The sequence below is a fragment of the Haliotis rufescens genome, unplaced genomic scaffold, assembly GCF_023055435.1.
Source record: "Haliotis rufescens isolate VD_foot unplaced genomic scaffold, xgHalRufe1.0.p SCAF_3, whole genome shotgun sequence".
Taxonomy (NCBI): domain Eukaryota; kingdom Metazoa; phylum Mollusca; class Gastropoda; order Lepetellida; family Haliotidae; genus Haliotis; species Haliotis rufescens.
The window spans coordinates 34844080-34869533 of record NW_025964001.1 but is presented as its reverse complement, the minus strand read 5'-3'; the positions used below and the strand labels follow the sequence as shown (position 1 = coordinate 34869533).

General features: G+C 42.0%; 2 protein-coding genes across 3 annotated transcripts; both read left to right on the top strand.

Annotated features, from left to right (window-relative positions):
• The first annotated feature begins 296 nt into the window (after positions 1-296).
• LOC124119550 (2-Hydroxyacid oxidase 1-like) lies at positions 297-10434 on the top strand. 2 transcript variants are annotated; one of them, XM_046482102.2, is made up of 8 exons: positions 297-492; positions 2612-2763; positions 3659-3914; positions 4308-4483; positions 6025-6116; positions 8552-8710; positions 8925-8994; positions 9981-10434. In XM_046482102.2, the coding sequence occupies exons 1-8, from the start codon at positions 356-358 to the stop codon at positions 10046-10048; spliced, it is 1110 nt and encodes a 369-aa protein (XP_046338058.2). In that variant the 5' UTR covers positions 297-355; the 3' UTR covers positions 10049-10434. The 2 variants fall into 2 exon arrangements, with proteins under 2 accessions (XP_046338058.2, XP_046338066.2); XM_046482110.2 differs by lacking the exon at positions 2612-2763 and having other exon boundaries at positions 394-492.
• A 3769-nt stretch (positions 10435-14203) lies between these two features.
• On the top strand, positions 14204-24298 carry LOC124119539 (2-Hydroxyacid oxidase 1-like). The gene is made up of 8 exons (XM_046482093.2): positions 14204-14430; positions 15764-15915; positions 16347-16602; positions 19293-19468; positions 19751-19842; positions 21787-21945; positions 23051-23120; positions 23988-24298. Exons 1-8 carry the CDS (start codon positions 14285-14287, stop codon positions 24053-24055), a joined length of 1119 nt encoding a protein of 372 aa, XP_046338049.2. The 5' UTR covers positions 14204-14284; the 3' UTR covers positions 24056-24298.
• Positions 24299-25454: the final 1156 nt, after the last annotated feature.

Here is a 25454-nt window from a genome sequence, read left to right as displayed (position 1 = left end):
TCTCATTCAGTGTGTTTCGAGATGTACTTGAACATAAAAACACATCTTGTCTGAGGCTTGAAAACATGATTATGCGTTTTCATTGTGTGTCAACACACCTGTTGCCTTATGGAGGAAGCGAAGGCCACAAACAAGTTCAAATAACCTGTTATGCAAATGAATGCTCCGTAAAAAGAATTAATTTAAACTAATCAATACTATCTTCGCCGTTCGAGTATTATATGCATATGTATATATTGAAATATTGGCTGTTTATATGTTGTTGGTTCGTTAACTGATTAACACACGACAGGCAATATCCTCGCTGGGCACTCTACCGCCACACTGCCGCTCTTCTGCGCATGTCACTGTAGAAATGGAAGGCTCACGTTTCCTGAGTGTGTCGGACTTCGAGGAGTACGCGAGAGGGAGGCATGGTCAGGCGGAGGCTTACTTCAACTCTGGGAGTTTCCTGGATCAGACACTCAAGGACAATGTGTCAGCGTATTCAAGGTGAGATGCCCGTTCAAGGTGGAACAACCTGTAAATCAGTCGTTGTGGTGATGTAACACACAGCGTAAACTGGTTCAACAAATTCACTTTTGTGAGAGAAACGCCCATAAAATCTTTACACGCAAAACAAAATAAACTATTGCTATTCAATTACAAAATAAAACATAAATGATATGTTTAATTTAAGTTTAATAACACCATAATCTGTGCAATTTTTTTAACCGAAAGATAAAATTTTGTAGTGTTGCCGAAGTAAACTGTCGAAGCTGATCTTTTATTAATATATAGATGATATTACATGTGTCGAGTGACGCCACTCGTGAAAATATCTCTCTCCCCCCCCCCCCCGTCATGAGCTGAGAGAAACATAATATTTCACTCGACACATAGAATATCCTATTTATTATATACTTTTTGTGTAGTTGTCTAGCGGCAAATTAAATTATTTCATTACAAATGTTAAACCTTGAAACGTAAATTCTCCCTACCTAACACACAGGGACGAGTCACCACTCCTTGTATTTGCGACTAAAAAAGTAATTTCGTGTTTGCAAATTCTTAAAAAAAAACATAAACAAAAGTACCAAAAAATATTTTAGGTCGCGAAAATACCGCATCATACATATAGATATGATTATATACAGTATCAACTTTAACCAAAAATGTTCTTGAAAACTTCGAGACCGCTGTTGGAAGCGAAAGAATACAGGGTGGTCAAGTAACAAAAATGGCGCTTTGCGAAACGACCGGTCTCGATTGAAGAGTTAAAGTGAGAAATTTAAAGATTAGAACGGAACATTTTCAAGAGAATAACAAATGTCATGAATCGATATTTACTCCATAAATGACCATCTGTCATTATTTTGCCTGTCAATGTGGAACTACCGTAAAAAGGTAGCCAACAGTTCGTGTACGTCCAGACACTTGCGATAAAGGGAGACAATTTGAGGGGAGGTCACTCTTATACTACAATAGTTCCGTCAAAGTGTTATGTTCACTGCAGTGAGATATCAAGTGTTATGTTAACTGCTGTGAAATATCAAGTGTTATGTTCACTGCAGTGAAATATCATTGAAAATTTCACTTTTCCTAACTTCGGAAAACTCGGTCTTCCACACTTAAGTATATAATAAATATATGTAAGACAGCTACGCGATAAATCGCAAAGAACAAATATAGTTTGATTCAAAACTTTAAAATCATAAAATATATCTTTCACATAATACACCCGTCCGCTGTTGATGCCTATCTTAGACATCTTTTCTTTGAAAATCAATAAATTTGCTTTTTTCGACAAAAAAATAAAAAACATTTCCAAAATGGTAAAGGTCATGTGGTTGCACATTCATTTTTTACCCCAGTCTTCATTGAACCTATTTATTTTGATACAAAATTGTCCAGCCACAGATTACTTGTTATAAACTGTAACGGAATGAGAGATGGTTAAATAGACACACTCAAATTTAACAACAGTTGTTTCAATGTTCAGTTACATAAAAATACTCGGTTTACTTTCTTTTGCCCCTCATTTTATCACCAACCAGTGTGGTATCACATTTCAAAGTCATTCCGCCCCCCTCGGTTTATTCCTTTAAGACAATACCAGCAACAGAGCAGTGATATTCCATGATTTCACTGTAAACGGTCCACCGACCTATCCCTCCGCAAATAGGTCCTACAAAATGACGCACGATTGGGAGAAAAGTTATTTTTAGAGAAATTATAGAAATAAGGTGTATAGTTTTGATAGCGAACAACATTTATAGATCACCACTACCGCCATATTGTGTAATGTGATGGTCACTTGGAGTATGTAGGAGTTATTATTGAAACATGTTTGCAGTTATCATACAGTAAACAACGTTTATAACGAACACGCTTATAACGAACTGAAGGCTATGGCGAACTTACTATTTGTCCCGACTATTTGGTGTAGTTATGCTTTTAATGAACTACGGTTATAACGAACTAAAATTAGTGATCCCTTTGAGTTCATTATAACCGTAGTTTATTGTATATTATATAGCCCAAAGTTGATCCCTGAGCTAGTATAGCTAAGTTGTTGTAATCACTGCCCCAAATCATCACAATTATAGGCTTGTTATTGTTGTGTGTCCAGATACCGGTTCCGACCGCGGGTGTTGAGGGATGTATCCCAGAGAGACATGTCCACTACAGTGCTGGGCAGTCCGGTTAGTTGTCCAGTGGGCGTGGCACCAATGGGCACGTGCTGTTTGGCTCATCCGGATGGGGAGATGGGAATAGCTAAAGGTATACCTACTGATGGTAGAGTTATAGGGAGGGTGGCATATTGACATGGCACTAGTGTGTATGGATGCATTGTTATGAGGATGTGAGGACACAAACCAATTATTCCATTAAGAACGATAGGAAGAAGGGGTAAGAACACATCTTTGACGTACTCCAACTGGAGTCAGTGAGTGAGTTGGGTTTAATGCCGCCTTTAACAGTATTCCAGTTATATCACGGCGTGTCAGCTTGATGTGGGAGGAAAGCCCGAAGTGATGAAGGTCTTAGACGTTTACCACTTCGGTGAAACCCACGAGCACGGATAAGGTGCTGACAAACCTAGAAATATAATTGGATTCGAACCCACAACCAGAGGTTTCTGGCGTGCCCAAGGGACACAACTCTACACAGCGAATTGCAGCGCCTCAGACGACTGGGACACCCGTACCCCCTCCTTCAGCTGGACATTTCAACATGTCTGTTCATACGTTTTCTGATTAAGAGACTTCGACTTTAGACTCGCGAAGATCCTGGCTAGAATAGGTCTTCAGCAACCCATGCTTGTCGTAGGAGGCAACTAACGGGGTCGGATGGTCAGACTCGCTGACATGGTTGATGCATGTCATCGTATCCCAGTTGAGAAGCTCGATGTTCATGATATCAATCACTGGATTGTTTGGTCCAGACTCAATTATTTACAGACCGCCGTCATATAGCTGGAATATTGCTGAGTGTGGCGTTAAACAACACACAAACAAACAGACAAAACTGCGACCTTAAAAACATCATTCACTCATTCACTTTGATCCAGAGGCCGGCTAAAATATCCTTTCGCGGATTTAATGCACACAAAGCTGAGAACCTGGACGTGAAATGACATGTGTCCTTCGTAATAAAACTCTGAACACTGTTGCAGCATGTGAGCGACTCCAGCTACCCTTTGGTCTGTCCACCGTCTCTACCGTCAGCATCGAGAACATCGCAGCCGGAGCTCCTCACAGCGTCAGGTGGTTCCAACTCTACATATTCAAAGAGCGTCGACTGACAGAAACGCTGGTGCGGAGAGCTGAGGCGGCTGGGTTCTCTGCCCTTGTTTTGACGGTTGATACACCGGTCGCCGGAAGGCGACTAGCTACCATGAAAGAAGGATTCAAATTTCCTGATCATCTCAGGTTAGAACTTAATTATGTCCTTTGTAACATATGGTCGATCCCTGAAGCCGTTTAATGTTTTCCTGAGAAGTCCTCCGTAGAGCGTCTGCCCGGAGAGCGGAAGGTCGGAGGTTCGATTCCCGGTCGCGCCATACCAAAAGACGTTGAAGATGGTATTTGTTGTTACCCTGTCTGGAGGTCGGCATTCAGGGGTTAAAACAAGGCCTGGTCGGCTCGGAGTCAGTATACTGTGTCTGAGTAGGGTACTGGTATTCATGTTAAACTGCGGTATGGTATCTCAATGGGCTTACACTATAAAATCGGCATTAGTCCTCACACACACACACACATGGCTATAAGCAATAACCTTGAAAGGACGTTAAACTCCATTTCACCCAACCTCACCTTCTTCAGATTACCGAACATCGACGCTTCTGACGGTATATTCGAATCTCTGAGAACGGAGGCAGCCAATGTGCCATATTTGGAAATTATTGGGAGGCAGATGGACCCGTCTATCACGTGGAATGATGTCAAATGGCTCCTAAAATTCACTCGATTGCCTGTTATTGTAAAGGGTGTTCTAACTGGTAAGTATATTTTGATTTTACTTTTTTCTGTCCAAAAGTAAATCAAAGATCCTGATATGCCTTAACTAATACAATACGAACAAGATCCATTCAGTCTTTCTTTCTGAAACTACAAATGACTCGTGGTATTTAGAAAGAAAAAAACCTATAACGTAACAAAATAATATTGGTAACAGCGGACCTGGGCAATCCGTACCCAGGGAGATCCGTACCCACACTGGGGGCACGGGTGGCCCAGTCGTCTAAGGCGCCGAGATTCGCACTGCAGAGTTGCGTCCCTTGGGCACGCCAGAAACCTATGATTGTGGGTTCGAATCCCGGTTCGCCCCGATTATGTTTCTAGGTTTGCACCTTACCCGTGCTCGTGGGTTTAACCGAAGTGGTTTACGTCTGAGACCTGCATCACTTCGGGCTTTCCTCCCACATTAAGCTGACACGCCGTGATATAACTGGAATACTGTTAAAAGCGGCGTTAAACCCAACTCACTCACTCCCGTACCCAGACTGTTTTGGCGGACTCTTACCCAAATGTTGGACAACCCGTACCCACTCGTACCTATCAACTGGATGACTCGTACCCTAAATAGCGAACCCGTACCCTATGAAAATATAGATGATTCGAAACGTTAAACATGAATCGGATTAAACATGTTTACAACTAAGACTTTGTTTGTTTTGTGTTTCAAAAACAATACGTGAGTAGTCCAATCACCGACTGTGTAAACTCGTTACACCGGCCGACTTCCAAGAATTTAGTAGTTTAATACTAAACACAATATACCACCAGATCCAACTGAGTTAACTTGATTTATTTAATCCTAATGTTATGAGTATATTAAAGGGGTAATGACTGTTTAGTAGTCATTCATTGAGTTATTTGGTTGTTTGTTCATTCACCAACTAATGAATGAAACTAATGAAAGAATGTTTGAAACGTATCATGAAAGAATGTTTGAAACGTATCATGAATGAATGTTTGAAATATATAATCATTATGAATGAATGTTTAAAATATATAATGAATGAATGTTTGAAATATATAATGAATGAATGTTTGAAATGTATAATGAATGAATGTTTGAAATGTATAATGAATGAATATTTGAAATGTAATAGTGCGATGAACACATTGCTAAGGAAGTGCAGGTCAGAATATATGAGAATTGAGTGCTGAATAAATGAATAGAAACATATTTTGGGGGTATTTTTTACGGTCTGTACCAGTTAAAGCAATCCCATTTCGGACATCATGCCTAAAAATAGATGGGTACGAGTCATCCAAATTTGTGCTCGGGACCTCAGATTGGGTACGGGTTTTCCAAACTTAGGTACAGATCAGACAAATAAAGTACGAAACAGGTACGAATCTGAGAGTTAGCCATTTTTGTGGGTACGGATCGGCTAGCGTTCGTTACAGACTGCACGCACCTTTTGGAATATCCCTGACTATCGATGTACCAGTGGAATGAAATTGAGGTGTATTAACAGGGAATAATGAACACAGTTACGCCAACAACCAATCTTGGTGATGATTCTTTCAGCTGAAGATTCGAGAGAGGCGGTATCTCAGGGAGTGTCGGCTATCTGGGTGTCAAATCACGGCGGGCGACAGTTAGACGGTGTACCGGCGTCGGTGAGTTTCAGGGGAGGTTACTCTCACCATAGAGCCCCCTTCCGGTTCAGTGTGAATTATCACACATTGACCGACTATCGAAAGCAACTATTTTAGGTCTTACCCCTTGCTGTAAACAGACAGCGAAATCGGGTTTTCCTCCCACATTAAGCTGCAATTTGTGATATATAACTGGTGTACTGTTCAAACTGGCTCACTACCTTCTGACAACCCGACCCCGTTAACTTAAATGTGTGAGGCCACCTAACGGGGTCAGGTGGTCCGACTCGATGACTTGGTTGATGCATGTCATCGTATCCTAACTGCGCAGGTTGATACTCATGATGTCAATCACTGGGTTGTCTGGTCTAGACACGATTATACAGATGCCGCTGTCATATAGTTGAACTATGCTGAGTGCAGCGTTGAACAGACATTTGAGTGAGTGAGTGAGTTGGGTTTAACGCCGCTTATAACAGTATTCCTGTTATATCACGGCTTTTGAACTGACATTTGAGAAGAATGGTTCAACTTTTGATAACCTATGCAGCACCATAGCATAATGTTCAGTTTAAATTCATATTTGAATTTCTAATTTTATATAAATTTATTACAATATATTTATATTAGGTTCTATCCATAGAGATAATTAAATTACTCTTAATAAGCGAAACCTGAGACCATATCGGTATATTGACTCTAGCGAAACGGACTGTTTCAGCAATTGTTTGAACTGTGTACTGATGCATTTAAATATGCGTCGATATAAATGATTCATGTTTTCGAACAGAAAATGCATACCTTCAGTGGTGTAGTGAAAAAAGAAACGTGATGGCATAACGACAACAACACTCTGCCGTGTATCGTGAGCCCAAGCCACTGTTAAAAACTCGTCGGATTTGTAATTTTCCGGATTTTAACAAAGGGCAGATAACTCTAACTTGCTTTCCCATATATTACCAAGCTCTCTATACTGTCGTTGCCACCAGTCACAACTCGCCACTGCGGTCACAACTATGCTTGGAGCTGGAACTCGCAACCGAATGACCGTTATGTTTACAAACAAGTGACGACTGTCGTGACGCCGAATACACTTACCGCTGCTAAATTACTTTCTTGGCTTGTCAGTTTGAATTTCTATTGCATTGGTTGGTTGGTTGGTTGGTTGTTTAACGCCGCACTAATCAATATTCCAGCTATATGACGGCGGTCTGAAAATAATCGAGTCTGGACCAGACAATCCAGTGGTTAATATCACGAGCATCGATCCACGCAATTGGGATCGATGACATGCATCAACCAAGTCAGCGAGCTTGACCACCCGATCCCGTTAGTCGCCTTTTACGACAAGCATTGTCATCCCTTACGACAAGCATGGGTTGCTGAAGACCTATTCTAATTATATAAACAACAAAGTAAATTCATATGGAAAGCATGATCGGTCGTTAACCTTTTTTAAAATAGAATATGATGGTATACCCAAAGACATAAAACTACATTTGGGGTTAGAGGCCAAATTTCAAGATTCTTGTAATGGCCGCACCCACACTGGTAGCAGCGATGTTACCGAGAGTGTAACGAAGGTGTCAGGCGTTGGGAAGGAGCTTGATGTATCACAGTGCAAGATGCGTGTCGTGTTTCTTAACCTGTTGTGTGTTGAGGCAGGTGGGGGATCTTATGACGTCTTGTCAGAGTACCTGCATAAAGATCATTTTAATACGGGAGATATCTACATAAGATTGTATCGTTCGGGTCAGTGGTGTTTGTAAAACAATAAAACAATAAATAAATAAAGGGCGCGTTGTCGCGAGCTAACTCAACTCATGTAAGTGAGTGAGTGAGAGAGTTTGGTTTTACGCCGCTTTTAGCAATATACCAGCAATATCACGGCGGGGGACACCAGAAATGGGCTTTACACATTGTACCCATGTCGGGATTCGAACCCAGGTCTTTGGCGTGACGAGCGAACGCTTTAACCCCTAGGCTACCCGACCGCCCCTCAACTCATGTAAATAACCGCCACCTTAAGGAAAAGAATTTGTGGATGTCAACTTCTTCATTACGAAGAACACAGCGTTACGGAGTAAATACTTAGTCCTTCATCATTAATGAAAGTGTTCGTATATATTCCGAAACGTTGTGTTCCTCAGAATAAAGAAGTTGACATCCATAAACTCTTCCTTATAAGTATCGCTTCTAAATGCCCCACAAAGATTTAACCGCCACCTTATAGATACAATTGAATATATCCTCCTGGTTTAAATTCTTTTCGAGGTCCCATTGGTGGTGACCCCCGCCGTGATATTGCTGGAATATTGCTCAAAGCGGCGTAAAAACATACTCACTCACTCTTTTCGGGGTACCATCTCCTATCGTTTATCAGGTGTTTCTCTTCCCTCGGACAATTAGACTGGCTCGAAAAAGTGCGTCGTAAAGCAACATTTATTTATCAACAGTTAGACGTCCTCGCCGAGGTCGTGGACGCTGTCGGCGATCGTTGTGAGGTGTACTTGGACGGCGGGGTCAGAAGCGGATATGACGTCATCAAGGCAATAGCTATCGGAGCCAGGGCTGTGTTCATCGGCAGGCCCGCATTGTGGGGACTCGTGCACAAGGTGAAGTGATGTGGTTTCTAAAGTAGACATATGTGTTGTAAGATATATGTTCACCTGCGTGACATAGATATCGGTATTAAGCCTGTTTGTTGTTATGCATAAACGTAGGAGAGAAGTTGCTGGAAGACATTCTAGGGTTTGTCATGACATTGTGTCGGCCATGTTTCACATACATACAAGGACATCTTGTTACGCAAGTTATCCCTCCTTACAGGGTACAGAGGGCGTTGTTAATCTCCTACAGCTGGTAAAGGATGAAGTGGATAACGCCATGGCGCTTCTTGGTACGTTGGTGACCGATGTTGTCTTGCTATCAGCAATATACACAGATGTCATGTCCCTGTCCCCCCACCCTACGGTATTTAATGCACTGTCGACGCCTCGTCTATCTGTCCGTCCGTCCGTCTGTCCGTAATCATTTCGTTTTCGGAGCACAACCCGACTGAACAGATATATCAAACAGACCCTGAAGAAGTGCCTTTTTCTTTTTTGGCATTTTTGGCATTCTAATTTTTCTCCATTTCCATGAAAACAATTGGACTTGGTCTCGAGATGGGGTGTATGTTAGTTTCAGAGCAGATCTTGAAAATCATGAAATATTATGTAAGTAAACATGCCTGGTTCAATCATCCTGAAGTGATGCCTATATTTTGAATTTTTAAGGAATATTTTCCCCGTTTCCATGGAGACAAATTGGACTTGGTCTGAAATGGTCTTGGTGTTTTTTTAGAGAGCAGAACCTGAAAACCTTTAATATTTTTATCAAGACTTTGAAAATGTGTTTCAATAAAATACTGATTCTTTGATCGGTTTGCGTGATTTCGTCTTTCATAATGACAGTTGTCAGGAACTATTATCATTGGGTAAACATCTGACAATGATGAAAATTGGGGGCTGGGGGATATCTCATCTTCTGATGACTCTTGTTATTTGAAATAAACTTTATAATTACATATTATAAATTCGGTTGGATATAAGCAAACTGCACTCGATTCATTTGTATGCCAGGTTTGAAGTGGTCCCAAGCTACCTATACTTGTAGATGCATGATGGGTCAGGTGGTAATGCTTGTTGACTTGTCTGATTGTCATCGTATACCGACTGCATGGATTGATGTCCATGCTGTCAATTACTGGATTTTCTGATTCGAATATTTACATACCGCCGTCATATAGCTGGAATATTGCTGAAAAACAAACAAACAAACAAACAAAAACACAAACTGTGTAATGTTTTATGCACACATTAAACATATTTCTCCCTGTTTCAGGCGTAACAACCATCAGCGAAGTGCATCGAGGTCACGTGGTACACGAGTCCTTCCTTCCGAAGCTGTGATCTTTTCCAGTGTGTGTGTGCGCGTGCGTACATGCGTGGAACTGTCTGTCTGTCTGTGTGTGTGTGTGTGTGTGTGCGTGTGCGTGTGCGTATGCGTACACGTGTGTATACGTGGAACTCTGTGTGTGTGTGTGTGTGTGTGTGTGTGTTACTCAGAGGAATACGAGTACAATGTATGTACGTATTAATCAGACGGTAATGCCAACATATTCAAATATATTTGGCACGAGGATTCGTGTGACAGACAGCAGACCTCGGTGGTGAGTTACGTCCCTTTGTAGAGTACGGTCGGTGGGATCCAGATCCTGAGATTATTCATAATATAATTCATGTTCATATTCAAATATTTGCGCTCCATAAACAAACAATAAACTATTCGTGCAATAGATTGAGTAATTCTTATTTACATATTTGGATGCATAGCAACCGGATGCACTGCGTTTGACAGGTGAATGCTTTCAAGGTAGTGTCTACGAAACTAGAAAAGTCACGAATCACACTCGAGTTTCAAGAACTTTAATCAGGCTACTGGAGTACGAGTTACGGGTTAAACGATTAGACGTCCAGCTACATGCAGCTCATCTCCATGCTCCGTGTTGTGTACCTGAGAAATCGTCATATAACCAACAGACGTCAATGGTGTACACATCGTCAAAACGTGGGTAATCGTCGCTGGTCACGTGTCATGTTTTCAGATGTTTGTTTGTTGTTTAAAGCCGCACTCAGCAATATTCCAGCTATATAACGACGGTCTGTAAATAATCGAATCTGAACCAGACAATCCAGTGATGGACATCATGAGATCGATCCACGGAACTGGGGGATACGATACCAAGTCAGCGATCCTGACCAACCAATCGCCTCTTACCACAAACCTATTCTACCTCGGACCTTCACGGTGTTTAGGAACCCATGCTTGCCGTAAAAAACGACTATGCTTGTCCAAAGTTTACTGTAATGATAGTATATCAGGGTATTCTTAAATTAAACTCAAATAAATGTAACCAGTGTATAGTATATACTGTCCCACATCATGGCCATTGTTCAAGTTATTTGCTTATCTGGCCAAGAGGTGAACCGTTTTAGCGGTTTGTTTATACACCCCTCAAGGTGTCGCCTTCCTGAGAATAAACCAGCGGGACAACACCAAAAATCGAAACGCGGCATTATTAAAGATTGAGATGTCAACTGGAATTTCACAAAGGGAGAAACAGTTTCAAAGACCACTTTTCCATTGTCTAGCATTCCGTGATCGAGTGTCTCCAAGGTGTCAACTCTGCTCTTGTAATATTAATACACTGTAGAACACACAAGTAGCTCTACGTCATCTGCCTTTACATAATGATTGTTCTTATTTCTACTGGGGGCGGTCGGGTAGCCTAGTGGTTAAAGCGTTCGCTCGTCACGCCGAAGACCCGGGTTCTATTCCCGACATAGGTCCAATGTGTAAAACCCATTTCTGGTGTCCCCCGCCGTGATATTGCTGGAATATTGCTAAAAGCGGCGTAAAACCATACTCGCTCCACTCACTCACTAATGTATACTCAACAACAAAAGTTCCTGTGACACCAATATTTTAGTGTATTTTAGTATTTAGTATTTTAGTAAAATTTTGGAGTACATGTATGGAATCAAGTCACAAAAACGCAACTGCTACAGAAAAGCATGCATTCCATGCAAAAGTTGACATTTATGCAAGCCCCATGCATTTCACTACCCATGAATGGGTATCAAAACGTGTGCGTTAACGGCATTCTATATGCATTGTTTAGCATCGTGCTGACAACAACCACTCAGAAAAACAACAAAATTACGCAATTATTCAACATTACGAAATGCCACGCCTGTCCGAAAAAGAGCGTCTGCGAGCCATTGGTATGCTTGAAGCAGGATCGAGTCAACGTGATGTTGCAAGACAATTTAACGTTAAACACCATTTAGTGTTTATGGCAACGTTGGCAACAGACGAGTGCGGTCAGAGACCATCCTCGGAGTGGCAGGCCACGCGTAACAAATTATCGACAAGACAACTGTATTCGAACAACACACCTACGAAATCGCTTCCAGCCAGCAACAATGACTGCAAGAAGCATCCCTGGCCTTCGACGAATATCTTCACAAACCGTACGTCGTCGCCTCAGATGTGTAGGGACTGTCGCCAGAAGACCCGCCAGACGTCCCATTTTGACAGGAAACCACAGTCAAGCACGTCTACAGTGGTGCACACAGCGTCTTTGCTGGACGACCATGCAGTGGGGACAAGTTCTATTCACTGACGAGTCTCGTTTTCACCTCAGCCACAGCGGTGGACGGATTCGTGTATACCGACGTCGAGGTGAACGTTACGTCAATCATTATGTCATGGAAGGAGATCAGTTCGGGGGCGGCGAGACCCGTTTGATAGTGGTAGAGGGAAACCTCTACCGCGACGAGATCATCGGCCCTGTTGTTCTACCGTTTTTGCGTCGTCATAGCCATGGCATTATCTTTCAACATGACAACGCCCGGCCTCATATTGCTCGACTTGTTCAGGATTCTCTTCAACAAAACAACGTGAATGTCATCCCCTGGCCGGCTCGCTCCCCTGATCTCTCACCAATCGAGCACACGTGGGATGAGATGGATCGGCGCCTTCGACGTCAACCACGTGTTCCACAGACACTCCAGGAACTTCGAAACATGCTCCAGCAGATATGGACAGATATCCCACAGGACTTTGTGCGACGCCTGGTCCATTCCATGAGACGAAGATGTGTTGCTTGCATCGCAACCAGAGGTGGACACACACGCTATTGATTTGTAAATTGACCTTTTGGCATGTTCATGGGTTGTTTTTTTTTAATGAAATCAGGCATTTTCTGAAGTCAGTATGGCAAATTAAACCATTTTTACACTTACGGAAATCTTTTATCTGTTGCTAACCGAAATTGTTTCAGATTTGGTAAAAAACATAACTTTGCATTAAATCTTATTCAATGTCACAGGAACTTTTGTTGTTCAGTATATAAAAACCCAATAAAACAATCGACGACATCAATAATCGTTTATGATTCTACCATAACACTGAAGAATTTTCTTATTGGTTAAAATCAGGTATCTAATCGATACCTCAAAATTTAACATGTCTTTTCTATCTACAGCCTGCACATAACATTTGCTACCGAGAGCCGATTCGAACTCTGTACGTTCAATATCAGAGCAACAGTTTACGAAATATGATGAAATCCGTTTCCGAACACATACCATTAAGTAAAACATGCACTAACAACGTAGTCAGGGCCACACAATCACTGGTCACAAAAAATTGCAGTCTCTCTCGTGTCAGTCTGCGGCTGTTCAGGCAAACTTCAGGGGTTCCGTTGGCAATGAGGTTGTGCCATTATGCTTATTTCCACCAGTAAATCATCACTTTCAAGCGCTCGGTTCCAAATTAAAACAAGAAAATAGCGTTATCACTATCCCCCGCCATTGGGACACATTAGAATTCTGTTTGTTTACAAGTAGAAAGTTATAAATATGAATTATAGAAAAAAAGGTTAAAAAATCAAAAACTAAAGAAGAGATAGGCATTAGGGTTGCTTTATGTAATCAGAAAAAAAATGAAAACGTGAAATTAATACACACACAAGGTCCCTTCTCTGGAAAAATAATTCAGTAGTTTCTTAGAACCTGTCCACATTGCAGACACTATGCACTTTGTAAAATAACATGGAACAAGGGCCGGAACTGTGTATGCTCAAAACAAAAATAAAAAACAAAAACTTGAAGCAAGGGAAATAACCCAGGAAAGAAATAATTGACGGGACCAATTTTCGAACTCAGCCTTGACAAGTATCTCTTATATAAGCATGCACTCTTTCATTCATGTAATTGCAGTAGTTTCTGAGGAATCTTTTCCCCCATTTCACGCAGTTGAAAAGCACTGAGCAAGGGCCATGAGATCAAACGAATTTAAGACACCAGTTTGCGAACTCATTTAAGATGTGTAACATTGCATTTCTCCAACTGAAATAGTTTTTGAGAAAATTAATTCCCTTTGAGAAGCGGACGGACGGACGAAAACACGGAAAAGGTATCTCCTAAATACTAGTGCTCACACAGTCTTGACATGCTTTCATACTGATTAGATACTCGCAACCTTGAAGCTAAAGATAGCCTTAAATCTGTGTCAGTTTGGTCTTAACCTCCTGTACAACACACCTGTACATTAGTGTTCCTGGACGTGACCCCCGAAGCATGCAAACGTCTTCTCCCCCCTTACTCTGTGTAGAGGACTATGAGGCTTATGCTAAGGACAAGCTCCCTTCCATGGTTGAGAATTACTTCAAGGCAGGATCATCGTTGGAGCAGACAGTGCAAGAAAACTCGCTGGTGTATAGGAGGTAGTGTGAGTGAATGAGTGAGTGAGTGAGCAAGCAGGGGTTTAAGTTCCTACAGTGTTTACCCTCATACAGTTGTTACTACAGTGTTTACCCTCATACAGTTGTTACTACAGTGTTTACCCCCATACAGTTGTTACTACAGTGTTTACCCCCATACAGTTGTTACTACAGTGTTTACCCCCATACAATTGTTACTACAGTGTTTACCCTCATACAGTTGTTACTACAGTGTTTACCCTCATACAGTTGTTACTACAGTGTTTACCCTCATACAGTTGTTACTACAGTGTTTACCCCCATACAGTTGTTACTACAGCGTTTACCCCCATACAATTGTTACTACAGTGTTTACCCTCATACAGTTGTTACTACAGTGTTTACCCTCATACAGTTGTTACTACAGTGTTTACCCTCATACAGTTGTTACTACAGTGTTTACCCCCATACAGTTGTTACTACAGTGTTTACCCTCATACAGTTGTATCTTCCATGTTCACACTGATTTGGATTCAGTATCATGTTCGTGTTCGTGGGTTTCACCGAGTTGGTGAGGTCTGAGGTGAGGTGAAATGGGGTTTAACGTCGCGTCCAAGACTATTGCACTCATATAGCATGCACTTGTATCTGTGTGTGTGGATGCTTGTACTTGTCCGGACTGATGCCGATTTATAGTGCTAGCCCACTGAGATACCATGCCGCAGTTTTAACATGAATACCCCACTCAGACACAGTATACTGATTCCGAGCCGACCGTCCTTGTTTTAGCCCCTTAATGCCGAGCGCCAGACAGGGTAACAACAAGTACCATCTCTTAACGTCTTTTGGTATGACGCGGCCGGGGATCGAACCTCGGACCTTCCGCTCTCCGGGTGGACGCTCTACCACACGACCACGAAGGCAAACGTCTGAGATCTGCTTCACTAAACTCTGCTGAGGCCCGTGAAGGTCCGAGTTAGAATAGGTCCTCAGCAAACCAATGCTTGCCGTTCTTGTTCTTGTCGTAAGAGTGGGTGGTCAAGCTTGGTTGATGCATGTCATCGTAACCCAATTGCGTGGATCGATGCTCATGGTGTCAATCACTGGATTGTCTGGTCCAGATTCGATTATTTACAGACCGCCGTGATATAGCTGGAATACTGCTGAGTGCGGCGTTAAACAACAAACAAACAAAAACCCTGCTGAGAGACCTAGATGTAGTAATCGAGTGACACCAGACAATCGTCCGATATCTATTTTACTCGAGCATTGATACTTACCTTAAATTTGTAACATTTCGCTAATGCACGTCATTGAAACATGGTTTATTAAAAGCGTGTTATTGTTGTGTGTCCAGATACCGATTCCGTCCCCGGGTGTTGAGGGACGTATCCAAGAGAGACATGTCCACTACAGTGCTGGGCAGTCCGGTCAGTTGTCCAGTGGGCGTGGCTCCCATGTCTATATGCCGCATGGCTCACCTGGATGGGGAGATGGGAATAGCTAAAGGTTTGTTTGTTTGTTGTTTGACGCCTCTTCCAGCAATATTCCAGCTCTATGACATCGGTCTGAAATAATCTAGTCTGGACCAAACAATCCAGTGATTGATGACATGAGTAACGATCTACGCAATTTGGATACGATGACATGACTCTACCAAGTCAGTGAGTCTGGCCACCCAATCGCGTTATTCGGCTTTAACTACAAGCATGGGTTGCTGAAGACAAATTCTACCCGGATTTATACGGGTAGCTGAAAGTAGACCGCAAGTAGGCGTGGCAGCAATGTGTACGGTTACCGAGACAAATCTGACAAACGTGATCATAGTATCCATTTACAATGAATATTATTATGTTTTTAATATGCGGTACATTCTACTATTTACCTTATTGTACACTAGTGTATCAAATCTTCGACTATAACTCTGAACGTTGTTGCAGCATGTGAGCGACTCCAGCTACCCTTTGGTCTGTCTACCGTCTCAACATTCAGCATTGAAGACATAGCAGTCGGAGCTCCCAACAGCGTCAGGTGGTTCCAACTCTACATATTCAAGGAGCGTAGCCTGACAGAAACGCTGGTGCGGAGAGCTGAGGCGGCTGGGTTCTCTGCCCTTGTTTTGACGGTAGATGCACCGGTCGCCGGTAGGAGGTTGTCCTCCATGAGAGAAGGATTTACAGTTCCGGGTCATCTCAGGTTTCAGACTTATTTTTATCTATTGACCTTCTGTAGTTTTAAGTAGTGGGCTTTTACATGGCTTGGCATATGTTTTGATTGCGATTGGGTGGTTCTGTTGTAAACATTACGCCTTCGATTTCTGCCACTAAATTACCGCCTTCAAAACACGAAACAAACGTCCATTGAACTAAACTAGTGTCCAAAAGAAACGATACCACCTGTTTGCAACGACATAAAAGAAAAACTAAACAATGCAGAAGTTTAGGATTGGTGTTATGCTTTTGAGAAATCCTTTCGAGGTGGTCCCATAAGTGCTCGATGGGATTCATGTCCGGTGAACATGCGGGCCATGGCAAAACCTGTACGTTGGCGTTTGCAAGGAAGTTCTGTGTCAATCTTGCTGTGTGTGGCCTTGCATTGTCATGTTGGAAAAGGAGTCCACGAGGCTGTTGCTGAATAAAGGGCACCACAACAGGCCGTAGGATGTCATCAAGATAACGCTGTGCATTCAGGTTTCCACGAATTACGACAAGCATCGTTTTGACGTCACCACATATGCCACCCCAAACCATTAACCCTCCACCTCCAAACGGCCGGACCTGTTGGATACAGTTAGGCGCCAAACGTTCACCAAATCGTCGGTATACAAGCTGCCGTCCATCGTTTCTGAAGATGAGGAATCTGCTCTCATCAGAGAACATAACACGTGCCCAGTCCCGCCGTTGCCAACGTCGAACTCGCCTGGCCCAGATCAGTCTGTTGTTCCGGTGTCGAGGCGTCAGGAGCGGTCCGCGGTAGGGATGACGTGGCCGGATACCATACTGCCGTAGTCTCCTGTAGACGGTCTGTCGTCTGATCCTGTGTCCCAGTGCTGTAGCCGCCGTGGACGTCGCTGTTACGGTGCGGTTCCTCAGGTGTAATACCCGGATGTAACGATCTTCACGGGGCGTGGTTACTCGTGGTCTTCCACTCCTGGGCCTGTCTGACGTCTGACCTGTCTGACGTAACCGCTGCACCAACCTGGTGATAGTGATGCGTGCGCAGCCCAACCTTCTGGCGACGTCGACGTGTGACGCTCCTTGTTGGACCATTCCAACGGCTCTCTCTCTCTCGAAGGCTGTCAAACGTGGCATATCTTGTGTTCTTTTTGTTGCTGTGATATCAACGTGTCTGATCAGCCGTATTATACAGTTTTTCTGCACGTGCAGAACATGCTAGAGAGGGAAATGTCACTTTCACGAAATTTACGTTTTTTCCCGGAAGTGATCACGTGTTCCCGGTATTTTTTATCGACTATGCTGTGTTTGGGATGTGCAATACGAATTGGCATGTTTTCATACTTGACAATTCACTTAGTAAAAAACAATTTTGAAAATAAGTTGGTATCGTTTCTTTTGGACACTAGTTTAGTATGTGAGTGAGTATGGTTTTACACCGCTTTTAGCAATATTCCAACAATATCACAATGGGGATACTAGAAATGGGATTCACACCTTATAACCATGTCGGGAATCGAACCAGGGCTTTTGGTGTGACGAGCGAAAGCATTAACCACTAAGCTACCCCATCGCTCCTCAATTTAACTGGCATTCTATATTTCGACTTAATTCTCGTATCCTCAGAATTGCTGAATATTGGCCTAAAACCTATCCGGCGAGGTGGCCGTCAATTTAATCAGCAAGTTGAAAACATTTGTTTGACCAATCAGAATTGGTCTTTGTATTTTTTGTTTGTTTAAGGTCCTGCAATATGCAATATGCAATAATGCAATATTGCGGGGGACTGTACATGACTAATGTGACTGATATGTCGAGCTACGTCCAAGGTAGGCGTCGGTGTATACGATGACAATCAACCAAGTCCCCGAACCAGACCACCCGATCCATCTGGTCCCATTATATGAGAAGCATAGTTTGCCGGGGATCAGTTCTAACCCGGAATCCCCATGGTAGAATATAACGTTTTCTCCATGCAAGGGGCAGTTGGATGTATCGGACGAATAGAAATCATATTAACTCAGATCATTTACCTCGATACGATACATTTCTGTGTGAAGATCGGAGGGCACTTCCACAGAACGTCGCGTCAGGTGATGTTTCTCTTCAGCCAACCAGCGTCGTGGCTTATAAAATCTCGATACGAGAGACCGAAGCATTCAGATAAAAATATCTGATTCCTGTATCCAGAAAGCGAATATGATCGGGAACATCCGAAGGCCAAAAACTAAATCCACTTCATTATATTTTTGTGGATATGTTGTACAACCTCTCGTTTCTGAGCATGGCATCTACACCAGATGGGAAGTATGATCGAAGGAATGTGTGTGTCATGTGTGAGATGTGTGGGATTCGATTCGATTCCAAATCGAAGTGAAGAAAAAATGAAGCCGATTTGTTTTAGAATTCTGACATCTGAATGATCAAGAACCTACGCATCCTTCATTTATATTGGGCCTTCAAAGTTCCCTGTTCCCTCGACGCAACCTTCTACGGTATATAGGCGTCCTCCGTTCGGCACGCAGATAGGTATTATATCGGAGTAAACGGCTCATTATAATAAGATTTGACGAGTGGTGAGCTCATATACATATATATACGCTGAAAATGTTTTCGGATTCAATTGTTTATTTCCGATCATTTAATTTACCTCCGTTTTACTGTAGTGCAGCTCAGTATATCGTGTTCAGGCCGGTTGATGTTTTTCTTCAGATTACCGAACATCGACGCTTCTGATGGTATATTCAAATCTCTGAGAACGGAGGCAGCCAATGTGCCATATTTGGAAATTGTTGGGAGTCAGTTGGACCCATCGATCACGTGGGATGGCGTCAAATGGCTCTTAAACTTCACGCGACTGCCTGTTATTGTAAAGGGTGTTTTAAATGGTAAATGGTCATTAAATTTTGTGAATGGGTGAGCAATGAACCAATCACAGCCCATAATGCAACCATTACTTTTCAGTTAAGAGGTCTTCTCAAAGATTAAATGCTCTTTCTTAGAACATGATTGACTTGACAGGATTGCCTTTTCAAGAAGTAATATTAACATTTTCAACAGTAAAGAACTCCAAATATCAGAATATTCCCTTGACATAATAATCATAAAAAAATCGAACAATTAAATGATGCACATTGTTATGTAATATCCAATCCCGATAACGCTTTCAGCTGAAGATGCGAGAGATGCGGTATCTCACGGAGTGTCGGCTATCTGGGTGTCAAATCACGGCGGGCGACAGTTAGACGGTGTACCGGCCTCGGTGAGTGTCAGGAGAGTTTACTCTCTTTATGGAAGTTCTTTTCGGGGTGTGAATTACACGTACAAACTGACGGTGACAAAAGAGCCAAACACCTGTTGCCAAATATGCAAATGAGTAGACAACTGATCATCATAGGGTGAGTGAGTGAGTGGGTTGATGGAGTGAGTGAGTGACAAAATTAGTGAGTGAGTATGGGTTTACCCCGCTTTCAGCAATACTCCAGCACCAGATATGGGACACCAGAAATGGGCTTCACACAATGTATCCATAACAAAATGAGTGCGAGTGAATGATTGATCGTTGTAAATGATCGAAGCCCACAAAAATTGCTCTATTTTAAAATCCCTTTCACGTTATTTTTATGTTAATTTGGTTCAGCTTTTGAACGTCCGTTTATATTAGTGTATTGTAGTTTGATGAACGTTTACTATTTGCATAACAATGGCAAGTTTTTATCATCAGTGGTGCATTGACCAAGAAACGTTATATGCCTCAGAGACGGGGCATGCAGATTTATTGGGCCAAAGCCAGCATGTCGCTGCGTGTCGGTTTGTGTAGAGATGGAATACATGCATGGCTGTTTTATGTTATATTGTTATCCATGTGACAGAAGGTGTTTGGTGAGCCTGACGTGGCTTTCTGAGATCGGGTTTCGTCGAATCATTCTGGGAACATCTGTTGACAGACGAGGAAGGTCATCTTCCCGAGGCAAGGGAGTTAACTGACTATAAAAGTCCAGTTTCCACCCTTGCCGAACTAGGCTTGAATTTCTGGGCTCGATCGTGGCGCCACCATTACGAGTTATGTCCCTTCTATGTCGCTCCTATTTAGCAGTCAGATTCAATCTCTCAAATCACTTGCATTTGTTTCAAACAAAATAGCGGCGCCAGGTCAAGACGATCTGATCGATAATCAAACTTTACATTGAAATAAAACGAGTCTTACCCTGCAAAGTACATCAAATCCTGTGAGGACCTTGATTAAAAACATGAAAAGATTTGGAAATATCTCCACGCCAAGTGCTTAGCAAATCCTGCTGTCGACCGAAATCTGCACGTTGAAATCCATGTTGCTTACGAACCGGATGTCTAGTGGACTGTTTAGTCCAGCCAAAATATAACTCCGGAATTCCAGTCTAGTTCGGCAAGGGTGGAAACTGGACTTTTTCTCCCTTGCCTCGGGAAGATGACGGAGGATGAGTGTTATTTGTGCCACCCGAAGGGCAATGTAGAGAAATTCGCCCGAACCGAGCCATAGAAACGAACGCCATTACTTGTCTGTCCCACAACTAATGCTGACACCAAAGTTTATTTTGTTTATTGAAAACATAATTATCACATTCAAAACGCTACTTACTAGCAGCGAAGTCAAGGACAAAAGTGCATATATGGTTATGAATATCCATATGCGCAATGTTATTTTTCGTGCTGGGCATACTGTTTCGCAAGTCTACCCATGAAGTTGACACCATACTATATTTTGTTCTTCTCGTGATCAGAATGTAAAATTTGAAAGTTAACGGTGCGGTGGGGTAGTCTAGTGGTTAAAGCGTTCGCTCTTCACGCCTAATGCCCGGGTTCGATTGTAGACATAGGTACAATGTGATATCCCTTGCGTTGTTATTACTGGAATATTGCTAAAGCGGCGTAAAACCATACTCACTGACTCAAATGTTGCCGCCCGTGTCAGGAAACGATGGTCTTGGCTTCGAATGCCAGATCCGGCCGCATTATGATCATAGTTTTTCACCGCCTCTCGAAAGTTTCACCGAAGCGGTAACCGTCTAACCGTCACTTCGAGCTTTCCTTCCACACGCCGTGTTATTACTCAAAATGTTCAAAGCGGCTTTACACACTATTCATTTGCTCATTCTGAGGCTCTACATGGGGGAGGCAATGTTATACAACTAAAAATATTGTATGATATATTTTATACTCCTAACAGTTAGACGTCCTCGCCGAGGTCGTGGACGCTGTCGGCGATCGTTGTGAGGTTTACTTGGACGGTGGCGTCAGAAGCGGATATGACGTCATCAAGGCTATAGCAATCGGAGCCAGGGCTGTGTTCATGGGCAGGCCCGCATTATGGGGACTCGTGCACAAGGTGAAGTGATGTGGTTTGTAACGGAGACTCGCATTAGTTCCTGTAGTCAACACAGGCTTTCTATCCCGTGACTTAATGGATCGGGTGGTCAGACTAGGTGACGTAGTTGATGGCGTGACATCGTACCTCGTTGGATCGTTGCTCACAATCAATCACTGGATTGTCTGACCCAGACTCTATTATTTACATATAGCTAAAGGATTATTTATTAGGGCCGCTTTAAAAAATACACACACACCCCTTTCCAACGTTCGCGCACACAATGAATGATCTTTGTGAAGTTTAATCATAACAGGAATGGAATCTGGGTGTTCCGCGTCATGGGCGAATGGTCCGACCCGTTAAACAAAAGTCTTTCCCGCCTCAGTTGGAAATGTTGTGGTAAATAAAAGCAACCAAAACATTACCCCAAAAAATCTCTGCTAAAAGCAGAATCAATTATACGATTCCGACTGCATCATGAGCATGTGTTTATAAATCACTATCTAACTGGAATGATACAGTGCTCGTGAAAAGAAGAGCGTATCCTGCCCCATCGGTGGTCCCCGCCACAAACACACGCAAAGGCAAGTCAATTGTTCACCTCAAAGACACGGGTACATAAGGTACAAGTCAAAATAGGGACTTGCATTGGACATTACCTTGTGTTACTGATGCGTCACATTGATAAATACGTTATGAGTGCAGTGAGTGAGTGAATGGTGTTTTTACGCATTAGTAAGGTATAAACAATTTGGCTTATAATACAATGTATTCGAGCCCGACAAGCCAGTTGTTGATAGCATGAATAACGATCTACACACATCTTCCTGGGGCAAGGGAGTGAACTGACTGTAAAAATCCAGTTTCCGCGGACTTTTATAGTCAGTTCACTCCCTTGCCTCCGGAAGATGAGTCACACATTAAGATCACATGTTCTTTGTGTGTGTGTGCTTGTGACATGCAGGGGATGCTGGGTACTTTTTCTAAGCCGGAATCCCCGAGAGGTCAGTAGGTACCACCATGGTAGTAGTGGTATTAATACCAGTGACAGCCTTGAGCTGTTCGTAGGCCATGTTTCACCAACATGCAAGGACATTCTTACACAAGTTGTCTCCCCTGACAGGGTACAGAGGGCGTTGTTAATCTCCTGCAGCTGGTGAAGGATGAAGTGGACAACGCAATGGCGCTTCTTGGTACGTTGTTGGATGGTCTCGAAATTACCAAACAATCGACACATTTCGTTAGGTTCAAGCTATCTTTAATCAACTTTGTACCAAGCCGTCTCGGTGAAGTTTTGACAATAGACATCCAGGAAAGGCAACACACTGTGCTTTTCTATGGACCTCAGCATTAAACATTTCCGACCAGTCATGATGAATTATATATTAGGTAATTAACATGTCACATATTAAATTCACGTCAAAGGTCAAGGTCATGCCAAGGTAATTTACTCATCAAATGTAGTTCATGAAATATAAACATCAGATATGTAATTATTATGTATTGTCTTAGATCATGTTACATGATTCATGCTGTATGTTTGACATTTGAAAGCCTTAGACCCTGATAACTCGAGAAATCTTAGATCTATTATATTCAGAAAAATAATTCAAGAAATATTGACATGCAGATGCTCCCGATATATATATATATATATATATATATATATATATATATATATATATATATATATATATATATATATATATCGTGTGTGTGTGTGCGTTTGTGTGTGTGTGTTTATGTGTGTGAACTTTTCCCTCTTCCATGTGGGTGATTGCTTCTCAAGGTCAAGTCCCCAGTTTTCATACACGTTTATGATACCAAACTATAATGAATTGTCCTCTTACGGACTGGTTGCTAAATACCCTTCTAAGACATTCCACTCAATTAAAAAAAATTTCTCTTTGGATTTATAAAAAATACTTGATATAAATTTTCTATATTGAACCATTTCCACGTAATATTATATCCTTTGTACAGTCCGTACCTCAACACAGTGGCGAGGGATATAGTGATATAATTATGTCGAGTTGCCAATTTTGTGAAACCCTTTTCAGGCGTTGCAAACCTAGACGAACTGAATCGAAGTCACGTGACACACGAGTCCCTGCTCCCCAAGCTGTGATCACACTGTGGGTTTGGTTAGAGGTGTGACAGGTTATAACACCCTTGCTACTGACAGTGATTGAGTTATTGTTGTTTTACGCCGCATCGGTTAGTTGGCAGCTATTTGCGGCTACGACACATGGATATCAGAACAGTGTTAATTTATATTGTAATCTCTTGATATACGACGATGAAATGTCCCTCAATGCAGACAAAATTGAACTGACGTGATTAATAAAAGTCGATTCCTTAATGTACTCTTACTTATGATTAATGTTTACTTCATTAACACGATATATCGCTAGAGACGATTTAACAGAAACTTTATCTCATGTAACACACGTGGAGTCATGTCACACACACTCCTTCCTCTGTTTAATGAAAAGGGAGTGATATTTTAAAAAAATATGCATGCATGTTGATAAATATTTCAGCTGAATTGGAAAAAAGTACACATTTTCTTTCGCCGTGATGCGCCCGATTAGGTTTGAGACGCTTTCCAATATCGCATTGGTTTTTTTTCAAATTGAAATCATTGTAAGAGTAAATACATTAAGAATTAGATGATAAACCAAATCTCGCCCTCGTGTATTTTGACCAAAAGAAGACCTAGATTCAAAACACATTTAAAAAAAGGCTGCGTTTTTTTTGCAAAACTCACCAGTCATGATAGATTAATATTAGTAACATGAAAACATCAGGCGTTCCTAAATTTCTATTGAGTAGTATATTTTATATCAAACAACCGTTTTCACTTATTGTGTAACATATTTTATGAAATTGTAAAGTTTAGAACACCTTGTAACAACCCTTAAATTCATTTATGACGTAGATCGAGTCGCTTTGCTTTGGAAGCGAAGTTTGAATAGATATAGCTTAAGCAAGATCAAGCTGACCTGGGTTTTTACCACACCTGGGCATAATTTTCCACAGCGGCGGATCGAAAATGCAGGGCGGGATATGGGAAACACGGAAAATAAATACCGACAGGCTAATGTGTGTATAACGAAAAATCATAATCAGAGCAAATCTGGGATTCAAACTCACGATCAGTCGAAGGGACGCAACTCCTCACAGCGGCGCATAATACTTCTGGGCTTCCGATGGCTAACCAGGTGCGCTAAATGCGGAGAGCGTGTCAGATCATACGACAAGACATTCGTGTCACTTGTCACGCACACCTGTCCCAATTACAAATTTTGAGTAGATCCCTGAAATCTAGTTCTGAAGTTGATATGGATGTCCATTATTAAGGCCGAAAACCGGAAACCGAACGGGCAAGTCTTGACTGGGGAACCTACGAAATATTAAACTTTCCCTTTGTAACATTCCGTTAAATAATTATCATATATTATTTTTAAAAAATCATTATTTAGTTATTATAGAATGATTTAGAAATATGCCTGTACAAGCAGAAT

Coding starts and splice junctions, on each gene's coding strand:
- LOC124119550 (XM_046482102.2), top strand. CDS start 356: ATGGAAGGCTCACGTTTCCTGAGTGTGTCGGACTTCGAGGAGTACGCG. Junction 4,484..6,024: donor TGTAAAGGGTGTTCTAACTG/GTAAGTATATTT, acceptor TGATTCTTTCAG/CTGAAGATTCGAGAGAGGCG. Junction 6,117..8,551: donor TAGACGGTGTACCGGCGTCG/GTGAGTTTCAGG, acceptor ATTTATCAACAG/TTAGACGTCCTCGCCGAGGT.
- LOC124119539 (XM_046482093.2), top strand. CDS start 14,285: ATGCAAACGTCTTCTCCCCCCTTACTCTGTGTAGAGGACTATGAGGCT. Junction 14,431..15,763: donor AACTCGCTGGTGTATAGGAG/GTAGTGTGAGTG, acceptor TTGTGTGTCCAG/ATACCGATTCCGTCCCCGGG. Junction 15,916..16,346: donor GGAGATGGGAATAGCTAAAG/GTTTGTTTGTTT, acceptor ACGTTGTTGCAG/CATGTGAGCGACTCCAGCTA.